This window comes from Terrapene carolina, unplaced genomic scaffold (genome assembly GCF_002925995.2).
Source record: "Terrapene carolina triunguis isolate 2854851 unplaced genomic scaffold, T_m_triunguis-2.0 Scaffold85, whole genome shotgun sequence".
NCBI classification, from domain to species: Eukaryota; Metazoa; Chordata; order Testudines; family Emydidae; genus Terrapene; species Terrapene triunguis.
In genome coordinates, this window is record NW_020664436.1 from 4,943,567 (window position 1) to 4,967,730 (window position 24,164).

The 24,164-nt window shown below is 43.3% G+C and overlaps 1 protein-coding gene across 1 annotated transcript in view; it reads right to left on the minus strand.

Annotated features, from left to right (window-relative positions):
• Window positions 1-24,164, minus strand: part of DNAH8 (dynein axonemal heavy chain 8) — a 525,323-nt gene that overhangs the window by 461,427 nt on the left and 39,732 nt on the right. The window contains exons 7-8 of the mRNA XM_026649503.1: window positions 9,673-9,849; window positions 750-863 (exon numbers count right to left, since the gene is read on the minus strand). Of these exons, the coding sequence (XP_026505288.1) occupies window positions 750-863; window positions 9,673-9,849 (291 nt within the window). The remainder of the gene's footprint in view (window positions 1-749; window positions 864-9,672; window positions 9,850-24,164) is intronic.

The following is a 24,164-nucleotide window of genomic DNA, read 5'->3' on the forward strand; positions in this document are numbered from 1 at the left end:
TTTCAGGCATGCAGGTTGTTTCTTCTTCTAAACACAGAACTGTGTTAGCTGCCTGTAAAGAGTTACTATGAGAAACAAGATTCACTAATCTGCAAAAGTAGAAAGAAATCTGGAATTCAAAAGGAAAAAAAAGGTACTTTTCAAATTATATTCTTCTGATGATTACATTGTATGTGCTCACATATGAGTTCTCCTCCTCCCTCTTAAATTATACCATCTTGGACCATTTTCTGCCCCTATCTTGCTACTCTTAGGCAGCCTTGCAACATTTGTTAACAAATGAACATATATTTCATGTATTAGAGAAACTGTGGTTTCTTGGATACAATTGTATGGTTATTGTTGGTACATGCTGAATTTTTAATGAAAGCCACTAAATTTAATTATATGATCTTTGTAGTGTACATAAATGTATTTTTTTTCTGTTTTAGCTCCTTTAAAAAGTATATACAATTCCAAGAAAGACAAAATGGACCGTCAAAATTGTTAATAAAATACAAGTTTAAAAAATATAGGAATTTAGTCTTAAATTCTATGCAAAAAGGTACAGTAATTAATATTTCATTGCATCTAGTCCAATAAAATGATGGTTTAAAAATAACAAGTTACACAAGAATTTAGAAAAATACATTTTCTGAAGTAGAACATCCCACAAAGAAGATTACTTCTATCCTAAAGTTTACTGTTTTTCTATGCATTCTATATGACTATTTAAACTGTGTACTGAGAATCACAAAAGGTATACTTACAAGATCATAGTTATAAAGCGGTTGACATACTTTTTCAAGTGTGTATAAATATCTCACATTATCTTTTGATTCATTTGCAGTGTCTGTGATTCTGGCATCCAACTCTCGCCACATCTAGAGGGAAAAATACTATGAAAACTTCATACATATCAATATATTATTGCCAATATATAGATGTGCAGAATATACACATTTGTAAAAAATGGTTATCTACCTTTCCATAACTGTTGTTCTTCAAGATGTGTTGCACATGTCCATGCCACTGTAGGTGGGTGTGTGCCCTGTGCACAGAAGTTGGAGGTTTTTTCCCTCAGCAGTACCTGTTGGAGTGGCTCGAGTGTCCTCTGTTGCCCGGCTTGTGATTTGTCCCCGAGCTCGTGTCCACTATATGCCCAGCTTATGATTGGTTCTTAATTTCTTAACTAATGACGTATTAATTGTATCATGCTTGTGGTTTTAGTGAATAAAAGCAGCCTGCGTGCTGCTGTTCGGGGTGCCAGCTTCCGAGCTGCACCCCAGTGCGCACTGGTTTGTATTGCAATAAAGGCCTCAGGCTCTGAGTCTGTGAACTAAAATCACTGCGTGGGTGATTCTTTCCACGACACCGTGCACTATTGCATGCTGGTAGAAGAGAGTGGAGCCGCTCCTATCCCCCTCAGTTCCTTTGTATCAGACAGACTCCGATACAGAGGGCACGTTGCATAGGTCATGGAAAGGACACATGCAACACATCTCAAAGAACAACAGTTATGGAAAGGTAGATAATTGTTTTTTCTTCTTCAAGTGATTGCACATGTTAATTCCACTGTAAGTGACTCACAAGCAAACACCCAGGGAGCTGGGTTCAGAGTCTATCTGAACAGTTATTGCAAGACACCCCATCTGAAACTGGCATTGTCTCTGGACTGATGGGAATTGGCATAATGAGAAGTGAAAGTGTGGAGTGATGACCAAGTCCCTGCTTTACAAATGTCTAGAATTGGCACTTGTGCCAGGGAAGCTGCAGAAGCTGCCCGAGCTCTAGTAGAATGTGCCAACACTGCAGCTGGCTGGATAGTATTAGCCAATTGGTAGCATACGCAAATGCACGAAGAGATCCAGGATGAAACTGTCTGAATGGAAACTGGAGGGCCCCTACCTCTCTCTGCAACTGCTATAAAGAGTTGTGTAGATGATCTGTAGAGATTTAGCATGCTCCAGGTAGAAACTTAAAGCCCTTCTTACATCCAAGAAGTGAAGCTTTTCCTCATCTCTAAGTGTATGGGGTTTCAGAAAAAATGTGAGTACACAGATTGCTTGTTTAACACAAAAATTAGAGACTACTTTTGTAAGAAATGTCAGTTGAAGGCAGAGATATACAGTTTTCCATAAAGATAAAGTTTATGGGGGGTTCTGACACCAGAGCGCTCCACTAACCCACCCTTCTGGCTGAGGTAATTGCCACCAGAAATGCAACCTTCACAGAGGAGAGAACAAGTTGCAAGGGGTTTGAAGGTAGGTACCATCAATTTTGTTAGGACTAAAATCAGATCCCAAGGGGGTGTGGCGTCTCGTATTTGAGGCCACAGTTTGGCCATACCCTTTAAGAATCAGGTGATGCTGGAGTTGGAGAAAAGGAATCTATTATCCACCCAGATGTGAAAGGCTGAAATAGCTGCCAGATGCACCCTAATTGAGTTAATAGCCAAACTCTTTTTTAGACCTGGAAGATAGTCCAGTACGAGGTGCAAGGAGCTTACTCTGGAGATGGATCTTTCCTACGAGATCAAATGGAGAAGCACTTCCACTTAGTGAGGTAAGTGTTTCTAGCTGAGAGTTTTCTATTATTCAGAAGCACTTTTTGCACATTCTTCAAGCAGAACTTTTCAAAGGGTGTCAGCCATGAAGCATCCACAGTGTTAGAGACCTTGGAGGTTGGGATGGAGCAGATGCCCATGGTCACAGGAGATTGTCTGGATCTAATGGGAGAGACAGAGGCTCAACTGACAAGGTTAGTAGGATTGAGTACAAGTGGTGAGAAGCCAGACTAGTGCTATAAGGATGTAGCTAGCATGGTCTCATTTTATTTTGAATAAGACTCTGGGCAGTAAAGGAATCAGAGGGAAGGCTTGCTGAGTCCAGGGGCATATGAGGGTGGCAGATTGAAAGTGCTGCTCGACCCAGCCTCCTCAGGCATGCTCTATTCTGCTGCGGTGCCCAAGGCATATGAGGGTGACAGCTTGGAGGTGCTGTTCGACCCAGCCTAGTGAGTCCAGGGACATATAAGGGGTCAGCTTGGGAGTGCTGATTAACCCGGTCCTCTCAGACGTGCTCTGTAAATGTATGTGTGTGTGTGTGTGTTATTCTGATTCTGGGGCTGAAAGAACCCAGCCCTGGGGAACCTAGGTCTTGCAGGATAGCTCCACTGGGAGGGAACTTGCAGCGAGGAGAAGTAGAGCTCCGCATGAGAACACAAGTGACACAAGTAGTACATTGATAGACGTACAAAATGCCCCCACCCCCAGAAGATAACCCTAATATCCTACTGATGTACTTACAGAGAGCAATCATGTCTCCCCTCAGCCTTTGTTTTGTTAGGATAAACAAGTCAAGCTCCTTAAGTCTCCTCTCAAAAGGTAGGTTTTCCATTCCTCTGATCATCCTAGTAGTCCTTCTCTACACTTGTTGCAGTTTGAATTCATCTTTCGTAAACATTGGAGACCAAAACTGCACACAGTATTCCAAATGAGTTTTCAACAGGGCCTTGTATAATGGTGGTAACAGTTCCCTATTCCTAGGATTGTGTTAGCCTTTTTCATGGCTGCATCACATTGGCAGCTCATAGTCATCCTAAGATCAAGCAGTTCACCCAGGTCTTTCTCCTTCTCTGTCGCTTCCAAATAATAAGTCCCCAGGTTATTGTTGTTAGTCCCTAAGTGCATGAGCCTTGCACTTTGAATTATTAAATTTAATCCCATTTCTATCACTCCCATTTTCAAGATCATCCAAATATTCTGATATACTATTCCGATCCTCCTCCTTATTGGCAAAACCTCTCAACTTTGTGTCATCCACAAATTTTATTAACACACTCCCAAGTTTACTCCCAAGGTCATCTGTGAAAATGTTTATTAAGACTGATCCCAAGACTGATCCCTGAAGAACTCCATTAGTAACGATGCTCCAGCCTGACAGTTCACCTTTCAGTGTGACCCCTTGTAGTCTTCCATTTAACCAGTCCCTTATCCACCTTTGCATTCTCATATTAATCCCCATTTTCTCCAATTTAATAATTCCCCATGTGTAATTGTATCAAATGCTTTACTGAAATCCAGGCAGATTAGATCAACTTCCTTTCCTTTGCCTAAAAAAATCAGTTATCTTCTCAAGGAAAGCGATCAGGTTGGTTGTGCACGATCTACCTTTTGTAAAACAATATTGTGTTTTATCCCAATAACCATTTACCTCTATGTCCTTAACTACTTTCTCTCTCTTTCAAAATTTGTTCCAAGATCTTGCATACAACTGAGGCCAGTAGTTTCCCAGATCATTTTTTCTCCTTTCTTAAAAATAGGTACTATATTAATAATTCTTCAGTCATAGAGTACAACCCTGAATTTATGGCTTCATTAAAAATCCTTGCTTTTGTCCTTGAAATTTAATGTACTAGCTCCTTTAATATTCTTGAATAGAGATTATCCAGGGCCCCCAATTTGGTCCCATTAAGCTGTTTGAGTTTGGCTTCCATCACAGATATGTTAATTTCTACTCTCATATCCTTGTTTCCATTAGCCCTCCTGCCACTAATCCTAAACTCATTATCCTTATTAAAAACTAAGGCAAAATATTCATTTAGGTATTGGGCCATGCCTGGATTATCTTTGATCTCCACTCCATCCTCAGTGCCTAGCGGTCCCATTTTTTCTTTTCTTATTTTCTTTTCATTTATATGGCTAAAAAACCTTTTACTATTGGTTTTAATTTCCTTTAAGAGGTCCAACTATGCTTGGCTTTTGGCAGTTCTCACTTTTTCCTTACACTTTCTGACCTCCAAGAGGTAGCTTTCTTTGCTGATCCAATCCATCTTCCATTCCTTAGAGGCTTTCTGCTTTCTCTTAATAACCTGTTTTAGATGCTTGTTCATCCAATTTGGTTTGCAACCCTTCCCTATGCATTTTTCCTCTTACTTGAGATGCAGCAGGATCCAGATTGTTTCTGCAACTTGACTTAAAGTAATTCCAAGCCTCCTCATACTCAGATCCTTGAACTCTTCAGTCCAGTCCACTTCCCTAACTAATTCCCTTAAATTATTTAACGTTTGCCCTTTTGAAATCAAGGACTCTAGATGCAGAACTCTTTTTATTTATCCTTCCATTTAATTTAAACTGAATTAACTCATGATCACTCGAACCAACATTGCCCTCTACAACCAGTTATTCTATGAGGTGCTAACTACTTATCAATACTAAATCTAAAATGGCATCAACTCTTGTTGGTTCGGTGACTATTTGGTGAAGAAATCTGTCAGCTTTCACATCCAGGAAAATCTGGGCCCAACCATTTTTAGTAGTACTTGTACTCCAATCTATATCTGGGAAATTTAAGTCTCCTATAATCACACAATTCCTGGTAGTATTTATTTCATCAAAATATTAAAGAGATCTCTATCCATAGCCAAATTGGATCATGGGGGTCTGTAGCAGACCCCAAACACTATTCTAGTGGAGCCTCTGTTACCTTTCTTCCCCAAAATGATTTTGGTCCAAACAGATTCCATTTTACCCTTCCATCACTTCTAATTTCTTTACACTCTACTTCATCATTAATATACAATGCTACTCCTCTACCTTTACCTTGATTTCTGTCTTTCCTGAACAGCACATACCCTTCAATACTTGTACTTCAGTTATGACTACTATTCCACCATGTTTCTGTTATCCCTCTAATATCTGGTTTCATTTCCTGCACCAGTAGCTCTAGTTCCTCCATGTTGTTACCCAGGCTCCTTGCAGTAGTATACAGACATCTTGCTTGTTTCTACTTGGCTTCATACAGATTCCTTGCCCAATTAGGTACAGCCATTTTACTGCCAGCATCACCTATCTGGCTGTTTGTGTCATTGGTATTGGCACTATTTTTCATCTTGATTTCCGTTTTCCTACCCTCTGTTGTTCCTTTCTCCATTGCTGTCTTCTCTTTTACTTGATTTTCCTTCCACTCAATGTTAGAATAAGGTGTGACACTTACATGAGCATCTCCCACTTGTCTCTCCCAAATTCCTAGTTTAAAAGCTCTTTTAATTAGTTTTTTTTTTAATTAAAATATGGAGATATACCTATCTCATAGAACTAGAAGGGACCCTGCCTTCACTAGCAGGACCAAGTACTGATTTTCCTCCCAATCCCTAAGTGGCCCCCTCAAAGACTGAACTCACAACGCTGGGTTTAGCAGGCTAATGCTCAAACCACTGAGCTATCCCTCCGCCAACCTGCATTCCAGAAGTCTATTTCCTTCTCTACTCAGGTGGAGTCCGTCACGTGAGAACAGTCCTCTGTCCATGAATGCCTCCCAGTGGTCAAACATTCCAAAGCCCTCCTTATAGCACCATTGACTGAGCCATCTGTTGATCATCATAATCTTATCTCACCTTCACTCTCCTCCTCTAGGGACAGGTAGAGTTCCACTGAAGATCACCAGAGCCTCCATTTCTTTGAGCATCTTCCCCAGCCAGGAATAGTCTCCCTTGATGCATTCCAGCAAGAATATAGCACTATCACTTGTTCCCACATGAAGGACAATCAGTGGATTCTTTCCTGCCTCTGCTAGAGATCCTCTTCAGCCTCAGGTCCACATCCTGCATCTTAGCTCCTGGCAGACAATACATCCTCCTGTAGTTCTCTGGATCAGCTATGGTGACAGTCTGTTCTTTTTAATAGGGAGTTCCCAGTCATGTAGACCTGCCGCTTGCTGTTGTTGATACAATTCTCCAGCCTTTCTCCTTCTGTTCTTTCTGGATGTAAGTCCTCTTGTCTTTTGTTTTCACTTGCAATCTTCTGTGAGTTATCCTCTAACTTCCTGGGGTTCTAAACTCCGGCTACCTCGATTTACTCTTCTCCTCTTCCTGTAGGACTAGCTGCTCTTCTTCCTTGTCCTCCCACCTTCTGTTACTGCCTACTGAGCCCCTTCATTTTCCAACTCAGCAAACCTGTTCCTCAGCTCTATTTCTCCTTCACTAGCTGGTCTTTTCCTCTGTCTTCTTCTTGTAGTCACATGCTTCCACTGGCCACTTTCCTCATCCAGCAGTCTACCTTCACAGTTCTTCAGTCCAGGGTGCATCTGCAAGATTTGAGTTTTCCCTTCAGCCTCCTCTCTTCTTCCCTCCATTATCTGTTCAAATCCCCTTTAAAACTCAACCATCATTTCTACTTGCATCTCCAAACCTCGGATCATCTCTTCCATCAGATCTATCAGGCTGCACTTCATACAAAGCATCTTTCAGATACCCACTCTAGGATAATGTACATCCTGCCGTTTCCACAACCAGCCATCTTCATTGTCTCTTCCATTTCTTGGGTCACTACCACTGCTGCCTCTGTAACCATCACAGCCTTCCCTCCTAAGCTCCCGTTAAGGAAAAACAAACCACACATACACATACACAAAAACAGAATACCACACACTGCCCCCCCCCAAAACTCCTCTTACAAACTCCCACTCAAACTCCCATTTTCAGGTCTGTTTGCTGGCATCTGTGCCTCCTCCCTGAGTCTTTGCTTTTTGGTATGGAAGCTTGTTGTCCCTGTCTTTCCCGCTCATTGGCAGCTGCCATCACAAAAGAAACCAAAGGGGGAGAGGTAATAGTAAAAATGTTCATAACTTTTAAAAGAGACAAAGTACCTCCTATTGGCTCATTTTGCTGTGGGGGGCAGGGAGGAGGGTGTCTGCCAAAAAGCCTTGACTGGTTCCATGATGGCTTCACTAGTTGGTAGAGCCTCGCTAGCCAGGATTGCCAACACCAGGATGTCTACCAACTTGTGAGAGCTCTCAGACAACTCTTCTGCCTGAAATTCAAGTACAGAGGCCATTTTTTAAAAAACCTCAATGGGCTCTGTAATCCTCCAGTGAGTAACTTCATGGCTCTATAGCCTCATCTGGTGATGAAGACAAGGATATTCAATTGATATCTGAGGTGGTGGCTAAGGCTGCCCAAGTGAGTTCTGGCTGCTCGGTACTAGTCTTGGTACCGGGTACCAGAGAAGGGTGATCTTGGCGCCTGGAACCGGTCTCAGCACCAGATACTGGGGAATGGTTCTCTTGTTGCTGGTGTCTCTGGTTCACCCTCCATGACTGCATCCAAGAAGGTTAAAAGGAGGACATGGCTGGAGGGGGAATGCCCCAATGGTCACCAAAATGGCCACTGACGGTAAGCTGAGGGCCATTGCTGGAGTTGCTGCACAGCCCATGCTCACAACAAATCTAATGGGGGGATGTGCCATCTCCCAGACATAATAGAGAGGACCTCACCTCTGGGTCCGAGGAGGAGGATGCCTCTGACAGAGGAGGGGCCAATCCCGATGGAACAGGTGAGAGATAGTGCAAGCCCAGGGATGGCGGTAGCGGGGAAATCACAGGAGGTTTCCCTATGGACAAGACAGGCTTCTGCGGAGGTTTGGATGGCAGTACTGCAGGATCTTGGAGTGGTGAGATATGAGCACCAACTGCAGGCTTTCCGCTGCCAGTGATACCAGTACCAAGAGGCTAAGCAAATCTTTTGCAGTTGCACATGCCTCTGACGTTGGTAGGATTGGCACCATCTCTTGGCTCTACAAATGTCCTTCAGGGAACAGACTCAATAGACCTGGAACGAGCCCCAGAGGCTGCAATCCCGCCTTGAGAGATGACAAGTGTTCTAGGGATGGCCTCTCTCCCAAATGCTTTGTGAAGTGTCTGCCTCTGCCTTACTTCGATACTGATGCAGAAGTGGAACCTGAGAAGGTCTGAGTCTTTTCTTCAGTATCAGGCAATGGGACCAAAGAGCCAGAGATATCACCAGCGGTGCACACCGTAAAAAAGTAGATGTAGTTGGTGTGCTTTCCCCATGTGACGACGCCAATGGGGTTCAAAGTACTGCTTCCATAAGCAAACACTTAAGTTTCGCCACCCTATCTTTTTCTGATCAAGGTTTGAAACCTTTACAAATGTGACATTTGACACTGATGTGAGATTCTCTGAAACATTTCAGGCAGGTTGGATGCAGGTTGTTGACCAGCATAGGCTTTGTGCAGGTCTGGCAGGACTTAAACCCCAGGAAGTGAGGCATCATTCCGGTATTGGTCCCAATATTGAAAGAGAAAAAAGGTCAAAAGAGGCCAAAAATGGACATCTAGCCCTAAAACTAACTGTAACTACTAATTTACAAATATATACAAAGACGAATGAGGGAAGTTCTTGACTTAATCAAGTCTGGAATTGTTCCAACAACTGTCACTGGCAGTAGGAAGGAACTGAGGGGGAGGAAGGCAGCTCCACTCTCTTATACCAGCACGCAGTGGCACGCGGCGAAAGCAAGCACTCAAGCCACCCCAATGGGTACCGTTGAGAGGGGGAAATCTCTGGCATCTGTGCACAGGGAGCACACATGCCTACAGTAGATTTGACATATGCAATCACTCTAACTTGATGATATTCAGAAAAAACAATGTCAAGGCAGGTCCTGAAATTATCTTGAGTTAGCTTCAGTAATTGTAATTTATTTCTACATCCCCTAATATCCCATGCTATTTCTCTCCATATACTATGTACTGTACCCCCTCCCCTATATTTTCCTCTTTCTTCTCCCACTTCTCCTCACAAAGACCCTCTCAATACCATAAAGTAAAATAAATATTGCAAGTCTAGCTTAAAGCAATCAAAGGAGTTTTTAAAAGAACAAAATAAGAATTACCTTTAATAGTTTGGAATGTCCAACATTTAGAACATTTATGACAGCTTTGCAACTTGGTCCTTTGATCTGCTCAATAATAAAATTGAATTTGGCAGACATACGTTTCCAGTGTTCTAGTTCAGTCAATGGCCCTGAATCGTCAGCTTCTTTCCTCATCTGCTCACTCTCAATAAGAACCTGCAATCAATAAAATAACTTTAAATATAAAACAAAGTTTGTATCACTAGTTTAGATATTTCTTACTCTATGTAAAGAAATGTTGCTAATCCTACAGTAACTATGTTTTTTCAAGATGTATTGTCCCCACAGATTCCACTCTTGGTGTGTATGCACCCCATGAACATGAGATTGGATTGTTTGGAATAGCAGCTTCCACTGGAGGAACACCTACACCCTAAGAACCCTTCTGCTTCTCGTAGTAGAGGGTATAAAGGGCAGGGAAGGTCATAACCATGCTTAGATCCTTTGCTAATTAGAATCCCTCAGAAGGAGGACTTAAATCAGTCAGGACAGAGAGCTGGACATAGAATCACAGGATCATAGAAATATAGTGCTGGAAGAGACCTTGAGAGGTCCTCAAATCCAGTTGCCGGCACTGAGGCAGGACCAAGCATACCTAGACTATCCCTGACAGGTGTTTATCTAACCTGTTCTTAAAAGCCTCCAATGATGGGTGTTCCAGAACCGCCCTTGAAAACCTGTGCTTGATTACAGTGCTTGATTATTCTTATAATTGTAAAGTTTTCTAACACATAATCTAAATCTCCCTTGATGCACAGTAAACCCATTATTTCTTGTTCTACCTTCAGTGGACATGAAGAATAATTGATCACCATCATCTTTTATAACAGTACTCAACATATTTGAAGGCTGTTATCGGGTCCCTCCTCAGTCTTCTTTTCTCAAGATTAAACAGGCCCAGGTGTTTTAACCTTTTCTCATAGGTAGGCTTGGCAGGTTTCAATTTAAATCAACAGATGTTGGTAAACTTCGATTTCAGCTGAAACATTGAAATCGATGAAAAAAACAGCCATAGGCAATAGTAGGCACAAGTGCAGCCTCCCCTTGTACTTGTACTTGTACTAGCAGGGATCAGGTGTCACTGGCCCTGTGGCAGCTCAGAGAGCCCTCTGCAGCATTGTTGTCAAGGAAGGAAAGAGTGAGAGGGCTTCTTGGTCAGTCACAGATCTGATGACACTGGATCCCTGCAGGAGCAAGATGAAATGGAAGGCTGAACGGTATTATAATGTTCAGCCAATAGGTAGCATTGAGTGTAACATATCTTATTTAAGCTAACCTCAGCCACACCTGGCACTACATTAAAGGATCTTATAGTGGACACATCTCTGTTGTATGACCCTAGGAAGGAAGCTCTGTAGCCAGTCCATATCTGGTACAAAAGCCTGACCTGCAGCACTGTGTACAAGGTGTACATGACATGCTGTCAGAAATAAAATAGTGCAAGAGGAGAACAGAAACAGAAGGAACAAATCAACACAGATTGCAGACAGAAGGAAAGAAAAGCAACAAAGTTTGCATGATCTCATCAACATGCCACTCTTCAATGCCCCAGAGAACTTCAGTTTTGACAAAACCTTCAAAATACACAGACTGGAAGCAATATTTTGCAAGATTTCACATTGCAACCAAACTCCACAAGGAAACTGGACATATAGCAAGGTATGCTCTTTAATTTATGCTATGGGGAAGCAGGCTGAGCATATCTTTAAATCATTCACCTTTACTGAAGACTGTGACAAAGATGACTATAAAAGAGTTCGGGCAATATTTGACTCATACTTTAGTCTGCCGAGAAATAAGGTTTACGAAAGAGCATGCTTTCACCAGAGAATTCAAGAACCAGGGGAAAATGTTGAATATTTTATAAGAATTCTGTATGCACTGGCTAGGGTGACCAGACAGCAAGTGTGAAAAATTGGGACAGGGGGTGGGGGTAACAGGAGCCGATATAAGAAAAAGACCCAAAAATAGGGACTGTCCCTATAAAATCGTGACATCTGGTCACCCTAGCACTGGCTGAAAACTGTCATTCTATGAATGCAAAACATGTAAATATCAGAGATAGGCTGGTTATTGGGTTATCAGACAAAAGCCTTTCACAGCAGCTACAATTAAAAACAGACACTACACACAGAAAAGGGAAAAGCAGTCTGAGCTAGCAAAACAGAAAAACCAAGGGCAACTTCTCAAACTTAAGAAATCTGAAATTAACTTAGAAGCTGTAGATGCTAAAAGTAATTACCAAAAGTCTCCTGAGACTAAGAGGGGCAGATTTCAACCAAACTGCAAAAAGCATTTTAGACTAAATACACGAAAAGTAGAAAACTTCACAGCTCAAGATGTGTGTCCAACTAAAGTAAAATATGTAAAACATGCATAGAATATATACATTTTGCAGCTTATTAGAATCAAGAGCCATTGTTTCTGGAATCTATCACCCGTGATGATACAGAGCCTGCCTGGAGAGTGAACTAAAAAGACTATTGACTTTAAAATTGACTCAGGAGCAGATGTGACCATCATCTCAGAAGGGACTTACAATCACTTTCAATACCTCCCAGAGCTGAAATCACGTGACTCAGCCTTGATTAGCCTTGGAGATATTCTGAACTGCACAAGCCAGTTCATCACAGAAACAATTTACAAAGACAAAAAGCTATTTATTCAGATCATATGTGATCAAAAGATCAAAGACCAACAACCTTCCCAGCTGCATCATGGCAGCTATGATGGGCCTAGTGAGAAAGGTGGAAGAACTCAATGGAATATTTGGTGATAGTGAACTTTTAAAAGAAGACTAAGTACAAATAATCATAAAAGGCAATGCTAAATCATACAGTGTACATACACGACAGGATTCTCATTACTTCATAAAGTGGAAACTGAGTTAAAGAGAATGGAATAGGTTGGCATAATTGAGAAAATCTCTGGGCCAGCACCCTGGTGTGCCCCAATAGTACCAGTTATAGAGAAAAATGGAAAAATACAAATCTGTGTGGATCTTAAAAGACTAAATAAAGCAGTTGTAACTGAAAAATACATCCTCCCAATACTGCATGACTTTCTTCTCAAAGTGAAAGGAGCTATAGTATTCTCCAAACAAACACTTGTGGCATAGATGGTGTACTGTTGCAACAACATGGATCTGTGTGGAAGCCAGTTGCATTTTGCTCTTGCACACTCACAAAAGCAGAAAAACTATATGCACAGATTGAAAAGGAGTGCCTAGCAAGTGTATACGTATCTCAAAACTTCTACAGATATCTGTGTGGATTGGATGCTTTTACCACTGATAACAGACCATAAATCACTTACAACCTTCATCAATGGAAAAGACCTGGATCAAGCACCTCTAAGATTCCAGTGTCTACCAATAAAGTTAATGCAATTTAACCCAATTGCTAAATACATTCCTGGGGGGAAATGTGGTAGTAGCAAAAAGACTGTCACGGACCCCAGCATCACACTCAACTACCTGTGGACTTGAAAATGACATATAGGCCTATGTGGATGCATAAAGACCAGTGTCAGAAAATAGACTACACTAGTTACAACAAGCAACATCGACAGACACAGTTTCAAGAAGTTCTAAGTTACATTGGGGTGGGTGGCCTAAGTATCTAAAGGAAATTAAGGAAGTGACAAGAGTACTTTGCAGTACGTGGACAAATGAGCCAAGTGGACTCATGATGAAAGGTGACTGCATCTTATTTCCAAATGAAATGAGAGGAGAAATCCTAAACCTCATCCAAGAAGGACATCAAGGACTAACTAAATGCTGTGAACGGACTAACCACTGAATGTAGTGGTAAGGAATCAGCATGTGAAGTGAAGGCGAGGAGAAATGCTGTTTTCACGGATAGGTGTATGTAGGAGCAGGTTGTCATGGGTTCAAATGGAGAGCTGGTGAGACAGCACAAAACTAGTCCGGGATCCCAAGGTGGGGTGGGGTCTCGGATTTGAGGGTAAAGGTTTTGAGGGCCCTTAAGGAATCTTTTTGTTAATGATTGGGTAAATATGGAATGACCTTCTATCTTGGGATGGAATACAGTAATGGCAGCCAGACGTACACGAACTGAGCTTGTGAACAGTCCTGATCTTTTAAGTTCTAGAATGTAGTCTAGAATGAATGGTAAAGGAGTGTTCATTGCTGGGACATAGTTGGTATCGCACCAAGTCCAAAATCTTTTCCATTTATGCAGGTAAGTATAACGAGTTGTAGCACGTCTTCTATTTAAAAGAATCTCCTTTACCTCTTCCAAACAGGTCAGCTCTGGATCCTGAAACCATGAAGGAGCCATGCCTTCAGATGGAAGAGTTCTCGATTCAGATGGAGGATTTGGCCTGCATCCTGCAAGAGGAGGTGTGAAGTCAACTGCAGGGTGATTGGTGGACAGACATTCATGTGCATGAGGTAAGGATACCGTATCTGTCACGGCCGTGATGAGATTATGAGAATGACTCTGGCTCATTCCATCTGTATCTTGTGAAGTACTATGAGCAGTAGGGGAAAGGGTGGAATGGTGTTGAGTAAGGGTGCATCCCATGTATGAGGAAGGTATCTCCCAGAGATCAGTGACCCAAACCCACTCTTGAGCAGCATTGTGGACAATTGACATTTTCAGGTATGACGAAGAGATATACGCTTGGGAATCCACAGCAGTTGAATATGTGTTGTAGGGCTCTTCTGTCTAACTCCCACTCGTGGACTTGTAAGGATCTCCTGCTTAATGAGTCTGCCATGGTGTTCTGGTGTCCAGGTAGGTATGCAGCAGAGAGAGAGGAACGGAATGGAATACCCTTTGTTGACGATTTCCAGAACCCACTTGTCTGAGGTGATTTGTCGCCATAATGGGTAGAAGGGGGTCAAGCGGTAGACAAACTGATAGGTTATTGGAGATGGTTGCAGCAACTGGACCTGGCGAAGGCATCTTGGGGCCTCAACTAAATTTTCAAAATTGTTGTTTGGAGGTAGATTGGGGGGGGTGGGAGTAGTCCCTTGCGCTGGTGTCTGTCTGCATGTGGGAGGAGGTCTCTGTCACCTGCATTGTGTCATACTACTGCTGAGGGGTGAAATGTAGAGGTCGAGACCTTAGGGTATGTTGATATCTACCCTGTCTTATCTTCGGTGCTGGTGCATGTATACCAAGTGAATGCAGCATTACTCTAGAATCTTTTAAAGAATGTAGGGACTCATCCTTGCACTCAGCGAAGAGTTTAGATCCTTCAAAGTGCAGATATTTCACAGTAGTCTGCACCTCTCTGGGGAACCCTGAGAGGTGAAGCCATGAGGCTCATCTAATCATCACCAATGTTGCAATAGAGAGGGCCGCCATGTCCGTGGCGTCCAGAGAGGCTTGCAGCACCATGTGGGCCAGAAGTTGTCCTTCCATCACCAGTGCCTGGAGCTGCTCTTTTTTGTCCTCTGGGAGGTGTTGGCTAAATTTCTGAAACTTGGAATAGTTGATGTGATTATATTTGGCTAGCAGTGCCTCATAATTAGCAATACAGAACTGGAGAGTTGCTGAGGAGCATGCTTTGCGACCAAAGAGATCTAGCTTCTTCCAGTCTCTGTCATAAGGGGTAGTCCTAGAATGGTGTTCTCGCCCCTTCTTTTGCACCACATTGATAATGAAGAAGTTCAGAGTAGGGTGGGAAAAGAGAAATTCCACGTCCTTAGTGGGGACATAGTGCTTCTTGTCTGCTGGCTTGCAGGTGGGTGGTATTAATGTTGGGGTCTGCCAGATCACAGTGGCGGGGTCCAACAAGCCATTGTTGATCGGGAGTGTGACCTTTGCCAATGTACAGGCATGCAAGGTGTTGAGCAACTTCTGCTGTTGCTCTCTGTCTTCCTCCAGGGGGATCTGGAGGCAATCCGCAATCCTGCAGAACAGTTCTTGGAACTGTTTAAAGCCATTTGCTGATGTTGGAGGTGGTGGCATGATGGCCTCATCGGGAGAAGTGGGCTGGTGGTATAAACTCTCCTCCTGCTCTTCTAGTAATTCTGGTTGAGGGTCAGGTAGTCTAGAGACTGAGGAGGACAGAGAGTGTATATGTCCCTGTCTCTGCTCGTGGCGGGTTGGGAAAGTATGCCTTATACATGGACCAAGGGTCCCAATAGGGCCAATGTGGGGGAAGTGGCATATCAGTTTGCATCCATGGGTCGTCCCTACCAGAAACCCAGTTCACTTCTGGTCTCTGGGACTTGGTATTGAGGATGAAAAGATTATTCTTTGTGTCGCTGCCCTCGATATAAGAACATAAGACTGGCCATACTGGGTCAGACCAAAGGTCCATCCAGCCCAGTATCCTGTCTACTGACAGTGGCCAATGCCAGGTGCCCCAGAGGGAGTGAACTTAACAAGTAATGATCAAGAGATCTCTCTCCTGCCATCCATCTCCACCCTCTGACAAACAGAGGCTAGGGACACAATTCCTTACCCATCCTGGCTAATAGCTATTAATGGACTTGACCTCCATGAATTTATCTAGTTCTCTTTTAAATACTGTTATAGTCCTAGCCTTCGCAACCTCCTCAGGCAAGGAGTTCCACAGTTGACTGTGCGCTGTGTGAAGAACTTCCTTTTATTTGTTTTAAACCTGCTGCCCATTAATTTCATTTGGTGGCCCCTAGTTCTTATATTATGGGAACAAGTAAATAACTTGTCCTTATTCACTTTCTCCACACCACTCATGATTTTATATACCTCTATCATATCCCCCCTTAGTCTCCTCTTTTCCAAGCTGAAAAGTCCTAGCCTCTTTAATCTCTCCTCATATGGGACCCGTTCCAAACCCCTAATCATTTTAGTTGGCCTTCTCCGAACCTTTTCTAATGCCAGTATATCTTTTGTGAAATGAGGAGACCATATCTGTGCGCAGTATTCAAGATGTGGGCCCGGCACACCATGGATTTATATAAGGGTAATAAGATATTCTCCGTCTTATTCTCTACCCCCTTTTAAGGATTCCTAACTTCCTGTTTGCTTTTTTGACTGCCGCTGCACACTGCATGGACGTCTTCAGAGAACTATCCATGATGACTCCAAGATCTCTTTCCTGATTAGTTGTAGCTAAATTAGCCCCCATCATATTGTACGTATAGTTGGGGTTATTTTTTCCAATGTGCATTACTTTACATTTATCCACATTAAATTTCATTTGCCATTTTGTTGCCCAATCACTTAGTTTTGTGAGATCTTTTTGAAGTTCTTCACAGTCTGCTTTGGTCTTAACTATCTTGAGCAGTTTAGTATCGTCTGCAAACTTTACCTCCTCACTGTTTACCCCTTTCTCCAGATCATTTATAAATAAGTTGAATAGGATTGGTCCTAGGACTGACGCTTGGGGAACATCACTAGTTACCCCTCTCCATTCTGAAAATTTACCATTTACTCCTATCCTTTGTTTCCTGTCTTTTAACCACTTCTCAATCCATGAAAGGATCTTCCCTCTTATCCCATGACAACTTAATTTACGTAAGAGCCTTTGGTGAGGGGCCTTGTCAAAGGCTTTCTGGAAATCTAAGTACACTATGTCCACTGGATCCCCCTTGTCCACATGTTTGTTGACCCCTTCGAAGATCTCTAATAGATTAGTAAGACATGATTTCCCTTTACAGAAACCATGTTGACTTTTGCCCAACAATTTATGTTCTTCTATGTCTCTGACAATTCTATTCTTTACTATTGTTTCAACTAATTTGCCCAGTACTGACATTGGACTTACCGGTCTGTAATTGCCGGGATCACCTCTAGAGCCATTTTTAAATATTGGCGTTACATTAACTATCTTCCAGTCATGGGTACAGAAGCTGATTTAAAGGACAGGTTACAAACCATAGTTAATAGTTCCGCAATTTCACATTTGAGTTCTTTCAGAACTCCTGGGTGAATGCCATCTGGTCCCGGTGACTTGTTACTGTTAAGTTTATCAATTAATTCCAAAACCTCCTCTAGTGACACTTCAATCTGTGACAATTCCTCAGATTTATCACCTACAAAGGAGGGCTCAGGTTTGGGAATCTCCCTAACATCCTCAGCAGTGAAGACTGAAGCAAAGAATTCATTTAGTTTCTCCGCAATGACTTTATCGTCTTTAAATGCTCCTTTTGTATCTCGATCGTCCCGGGGCCCGACTGGTTCTTTAGACAGCTTCCTGCTTCTAATGTACTTAAAAAACATTTTGTTACTACCTTTTGAGTTTTTGGCTAGCTGTTCTTCAAACTCCTTTTTTGCTTTTCTTATTACATTTTTACACTTAATTTGGCAGTGTTTATGCTCCTTTCTATTTACCTCACTAGGATCTGACTTCCACTTTTCAAAAGATGCCTTTTTATCTCTCACTGCTTCCTTTACATGGTTGTTAAGCCACAGTGGCTTAACAACCATGTAAAAGATGGTGGGGTGCGAGGTGCAATGTAGTACTCCACCTCTTCATCCTTGCTAGAAATGGGTTGTGTGGTCCTCGGTGGTGAAGGACAGCGGTGTAGTGTCTCCAGGGAAGAGGTATGAGCCATGGGGAGCTTGGTACAGAGGAGCAGCAACTCTGGAGTGTCAGGGACAATCTGGTCTCTTGGGTATAGAAACTCCTATGGTACCAGTAGGAGCATCATCAGCACCAGTGACTGTGCAGAGATTGAGGACATCGCTGGTGCCAAGAATGAAGTGCATTCTCTTGAGCGAACAGTAGATGGTGCCGAGGGTTGCATCGGTGCAGAGGGCTTGGTTGGTGCTGAAGACTTGGCTGGTGTCGAGGGCTTGGACTTGGTCAGTGCTGATTATTTGGTCAGTGCCAACACACTCGAAGTCGTTTTAGTTGAGGCAGTCAGTGCTGATTTCAAAATCTTTAGAACTGTTCTTCTTGATCCCAAGTGACAGTGTTCCTATATGTAGTCCTGCATGTTTAGAGTCCTTGGACCTCTCCCTAGTGCTGGTAGCAGAGAAGCCTGGGTGGTTGTAGGAGCTAAGTCTCGCCCTGGAAGATATCAAGGCTATCAACCTCACAAGGGATGCCTTTCTTTGAGGCGGCTCCCTGATGGGTGAGCTCAGGGCCCCTTTTCTTCTCATCTGGGCGAGAGAACATAGATTTTCTGTGAGTGGTGCATGGCATGTGGGGGTCAACCGATGACTGTGCCAATGGTGACTACCACAGAGGAGAGGTATTGAGACCAGGGTCTGAGGCTGGTTGTAGTGAACTCTCCATTCATAAAAATTTTAGTCTCAGTTCATGGTCCTTTCTGGACAGTACTTTCAATTTGAGGCAGTGGGTGCACTTTTGTGATACATGCCCCTCACCCAAACAACATACACACCATGAGTGACTATCCGTTGCTTACGGGGATGGCCTCACAACATGAGAAGTACCTCTTAAACACGGGGGATCCGGGCATAGCCCCCGAGAAGGGAGAACTTTTTGGTAGGGAAGGGCATAGAAAAAAGGAAACCTACGCTAATCTAAAGAGTAATGGAGAGGAAAGAGGGGAAAAAATTTAAGGGGGAATAAAAGAAAAATAAAGGAAACAGCTAATAACTATGAAGTTACAATGGAAATACTACTATTACTAAAGGTACTATAGAGGTATGAAGGGCTCTTCTCAGGATTTCGTCCCAGACCAAGGGTGGTTGAGAAGGAACTGAGAGTGGCTGGACTGCACAGTGCTATACAGATACTGCTCACGGCGTGAGATGGGGAGGAGCGCATGTGCGGCCCAACAGGCATTGCTACCAAAAATCTCTGATCCCAGGCACAGGGATGCTACCGCACCTACAGTGGAGCACACATAAGGACACTACTTAAAGAACTTATCCACCTCATGCTGTTAGATCCATTTTGGAAATCAGGTGGAGGTCCTGCAAGTTGCTGGTGGGCATTTCGGCAGCAGTCTCTGAACTGCCAAATGCATCTCTTGGAGGGGGATGCTGACATGCCAGCTGTGACACAGTTGAAACTGCTCATGCCTGTTGCATTAGCTGCACATTCTCCCTATATAAACCAGTGCTTCTAGAGCAGGGTTACAAGCACAGATTGATACGATCTCATTATCATCCAGACCTGGTATGACCAACAGTGGGTACAGAACTTTCACATTAAGAAGCAGACGTTCCTGGAGGTTTGTGAAAAGTTTACGTCAACCATCCTGCACCAAGACACCCACCCATAGAGGGAGTCCATGCTGGTCCAGAAGTAGGTCACTATATCCATCTAGAAGCTGGCTACCCCAGACTACTACATGTCTGTGGCTAACCAGTTTGAAGTTAGCAATCAACTGTGGGGATTGTTGTGGCAGAGGTTTGTGAGTTGATCAGGATTATAATATATCCAAAGGTGGGGGCTTCACAAATGGTCCTGAAATAATTGCTGGCTTTGAGAGAATGGGCTTCCCAAATAGCACCAGAGCCACTAATGAGACTAATGTGCCTATAGTTTGGCTTCTGCAAGACGTGCATGAGTATCTAAACCACAAAGGGTTCTACTCCATTGTTAAGCAAGCCCTGGTCAACCACAGAGCAGAATCGTGGACACTAACATGAGATGCACTGGCAGGGTGCTCTATAGATCAGGGCTTTATGTTTAAGGACAAGCTAGGATATTATTTCCACTGAATGGCATTGCTATAAATGGAGTTACTGTCCCCACTGTTATTATAAGGCACCCTGCTTAACTCCTGTTGCCATGGCTTATGAAACTGTATCCTGATTTCAGAAGAGCTGGCAAAGAATATTCAGTTACACACTTAGTAGCTGTAGGATGGTGGTGAAATGTGCATTTGGCAGATTGAAATCCCATAGGTACTGCCTTCAAAACCATTTGGATGCCAGTGTTGCCAGTGCAGTCTGCACAATGTCTGCGAGGACAAGGGAGAATCTTTTAATCAGAAATGGACCCAGGACACTGCTGGACTTCTGAACTGGTACACACAGCCAGCTAGTGCACCTCTCATGACTGGTGCTAGATCCACAAGCACAACAAAAATCAGGGATGTTTTGTGCTCCCACATAATGGATTTGCATGGTCCAATGCATGAGGGGGAATGAAATGGTATTTGAGGTTGTGCTGCGGATGGGTGTATGGCAGCTATGGGATTTTTTTTCAATGTATTGGTATTACGTATTATGAATTTTGTAAACACTTCCATGAAATGTATGGAGATATGTATTTTATCAATACTGGCAATGTATTGCAACTCAAAGTTTATGGATTGCTGTGATCAAACTTTGTAAATTTTTATTATGAAATTTATTGAGAATGTACATGTGATGTCACTCATTACAATTTGTGCCACTTTTAAATTACACGTAATAAAACTTGCTATTGTGGCCTTGTGTGCTTTATTTTATATAGATATTTACATATCACTGTAAGAACCAGAAAGGCAGATTGGCTACTAACAGCACATACAAACAACAAGCAAACAGTGCCAAAACAGTGAAAGGTGCATGTTCTGAACTGACATGTCCAGCTATTCTTGGGTCTCCCCTGCCCCCTGTTCTCCTTGATATTTCTCGTGAGTTTTGCATGTGTGGACTGCAACTGGACTGGATTAATTCACAAGGTACATTTCTCTGTTCTATGTACTACTGTGTCATTGTCTGTGACATGGTCCAGCACCCCCTGAATTGAGGAAAGGCCGCATAGTCTGCAGGTGCAGGACACAATAGCGTGGAATGGACTCAAGGTGTGGGGCTGTAGCTGAAGGTGGCAGTGGGGCCTGCAGTCTGATAGTTGTGAGCACAAGTAACTGTTCAAAGAGCTCCTTCTGCTGCGCTGTCTTTCTTCCTAAACCTGCAGTCATGCTCCATGAATCTCTCCACGAATCTCTTCTCATGCTGTGCAGTTTCTGTCTCTCTTTCCACCCTCCTTGCATCCTTATCTTTTTGATACTCCATTTGGTCCTTCTGGAATTCAGCCTGCTGATTTATTTTATCTAGAAGCTCTCCCATCCATTCATCTCAGACTCACTCTCCCTCCATGCCTGCAGTAGGTGGGTCCACTCCTCCAGGCTCCGTGTGTTTGTGTGTTTAGTGCCATGTGTTTGCCCTGCCGAGGTGGAAGAGCCTTGAAAGGAAAAATACCATGATAAAAAATTACATTTCCACTCTATAAAAGACTGCTTTAATTCTAAGTCAAAAGATGATACTTTTTATCAGTGAGCTTTGTTTCATTCATACAAAAAACATTGGCCATTTCAGACATCCTTTGGAGCAGCACTGAAAACCATCACACATCATGGTAAGACACAGATACAAAATTCAGTTGAAATCTACATTTCTACATCCCCTTCATTTATTCTAGGGAGGAGGATGACTTATAAGTGGTCTAGTCACTAGTTATGATTTTTCAACCTTTCAGGCAGGGCAAACTCTAGAGAACACTATCATTCTGGGGGTCCCTAAGTGGAAGAATGAACTACTGCTCCAGGCCAGTGGAAGACAGCCATCCACGTATGCTATGGAGATATTTAGGTGTCTAGTGACAGCCAATCTCATCTTGGAATGGAGGGGGCTTATGAGTTACAGGGGTGGCTTAATAAGTATGCCCTGTCCTGGAACGCAACAGATCATCTGGAGTTCCTACTCTGAGAAGTTCGCATTCATCACCAGTCAGCAATGGATGAAAATTTGTGGTAAAATCAACAAGATGCTGATTCAGCATGGAGACACAGTACAGCCTCCTTACAATCACCTTGTGTCCAGGCACAAACGTGACTGGTTGGCATGGGGACTCCTAACACAGAAAGACAGCAACCCTCCTCGTAATTTGGACCCATATTTTAAAGCCAGCTATGGACCAAATATACACAGTATGGTTTTGTTTGGACTCATAACACCCAGGGTTTTTTTGGAACTCAGTTTCAAGGCAGTCCAGGGCAGTGCAGGTGTGGCTGATTTATAAGGTGTGCTGTATCACACGGGTGAGGTATGTGAGGCTATTAATTGTGGAGCCTAACCCATACTTAATCAACGAGTGTAGCTGAAGCCTGGCCTGACCTGAGTAATTAAAACATGGAAGAAGGCCTCATTGCTTGGAAGATAGACTTAGGCAAACAGATCACTAGGCTGAAATAAATAGGTCAGTAGACTAAAAAGACAGAATGTCTGAGCCAGCTAAGATAACAGGGTGAACATCCAGCGAACCATTTACTAACAGTGGACAAGATAAATTAGGAATGTATTCACAAGGAAAAGAGTAAGTCAAGTGTGGACAATGCATGGACAGAGCATGCTGTACAGGGATTGGTTGCTGCAAAGTAATCAAGATAATCCATAAACGTGTGATACAGAGTATAGTAAACACAATGTAATGTATACATGTATATAAAAGGAAGAGTTTTTCTATGTAATGTTGGATGTGTGGCACATCTTACACCCACCCACGCTTGGGTCTGATCAACTGAGCATAGCTTTGCGGTATGTCAAATAAAGGAACCTGAGTGACGAAATCTGGTGTCTGAGTTTTTGGGATCCCAGAGAACTGGACGAAGTGTTCTCCAAGAAGTGGACTAGGTTTCTGGATAAGACAAGTGGAAAAGATCTCGGAAGGAATCCCAACAGTGAGGAACTAGTAAAAATGTTATAACTGCTTAACCTTTTCCTTTCTGTGTTGTCCATTTTGAATTCTACATGGTGTCAGAGGGAAGGGGGGTACTAGTGAATGTCATAGGTTCTACACTGACCAGAAGCACACAAAAAACATGGCTTGTATTAATACTTCATAGGGCCATAAGCCATAAATCATTCCCATTCATATATTAATAAAAACAAACATGGTGGCAGAAACTTACCAGGCTCTTCCTCTGATGCCTGTTCTGAAGTTAGCTGCTCCCCAGCTGTAGCTGTCCCAGTGGCATAGCTTCAACGGTTATCAGCCTCAGCATCAGGGTCACTTCTTGCCCTTCCTCCAGTGATTAGCTCTTCTCCAGCAATGCCTGTGACCAAGGGCAGGGGGGGCTATAAGAGTGCCATTTCTGCTCAGCAGATTGTCATGCACCACTGTGGGCTCAGTGCTCACCACGATTCCCAGAACCCAGCTGAATTCCTCGTAAAAGAGGTAGGAAGACAGGGAGTTCCCAGATGTGCCATTAGTATCCTTAACTTTGCAGCAGTCTACATTCAGCCGCTTCGTTCACTTTCTGCATTGTTCTGCTGTCCAGTTGATCCTCAACATCTCCAGATACTTGGATATAGCTTTGAAGACATGATCCTTTCTTATGTTCTTGCTGACTGTAGCTGGGCGGCCTGGCTCCCAGCCGCCCCTGGACGGGACGAGCCGGAACAGCCGCCAGAGTGGGCGGAGCCACCGCCGCCTGTCCCCGCCCCCCGGAAGTCAAGGGGCGGGACAGGAAGTATAAAGGCCAAGCCCCAACGCTCAGTATCTGGCCGGCAGCGGGAGAGGACAGACGCTGGTGCCCGAGCTCCCGCCGGTCCGAGCCTGCCCAGAGCCCGGTATCCGGAAGAGGACTGGCCGAGCCT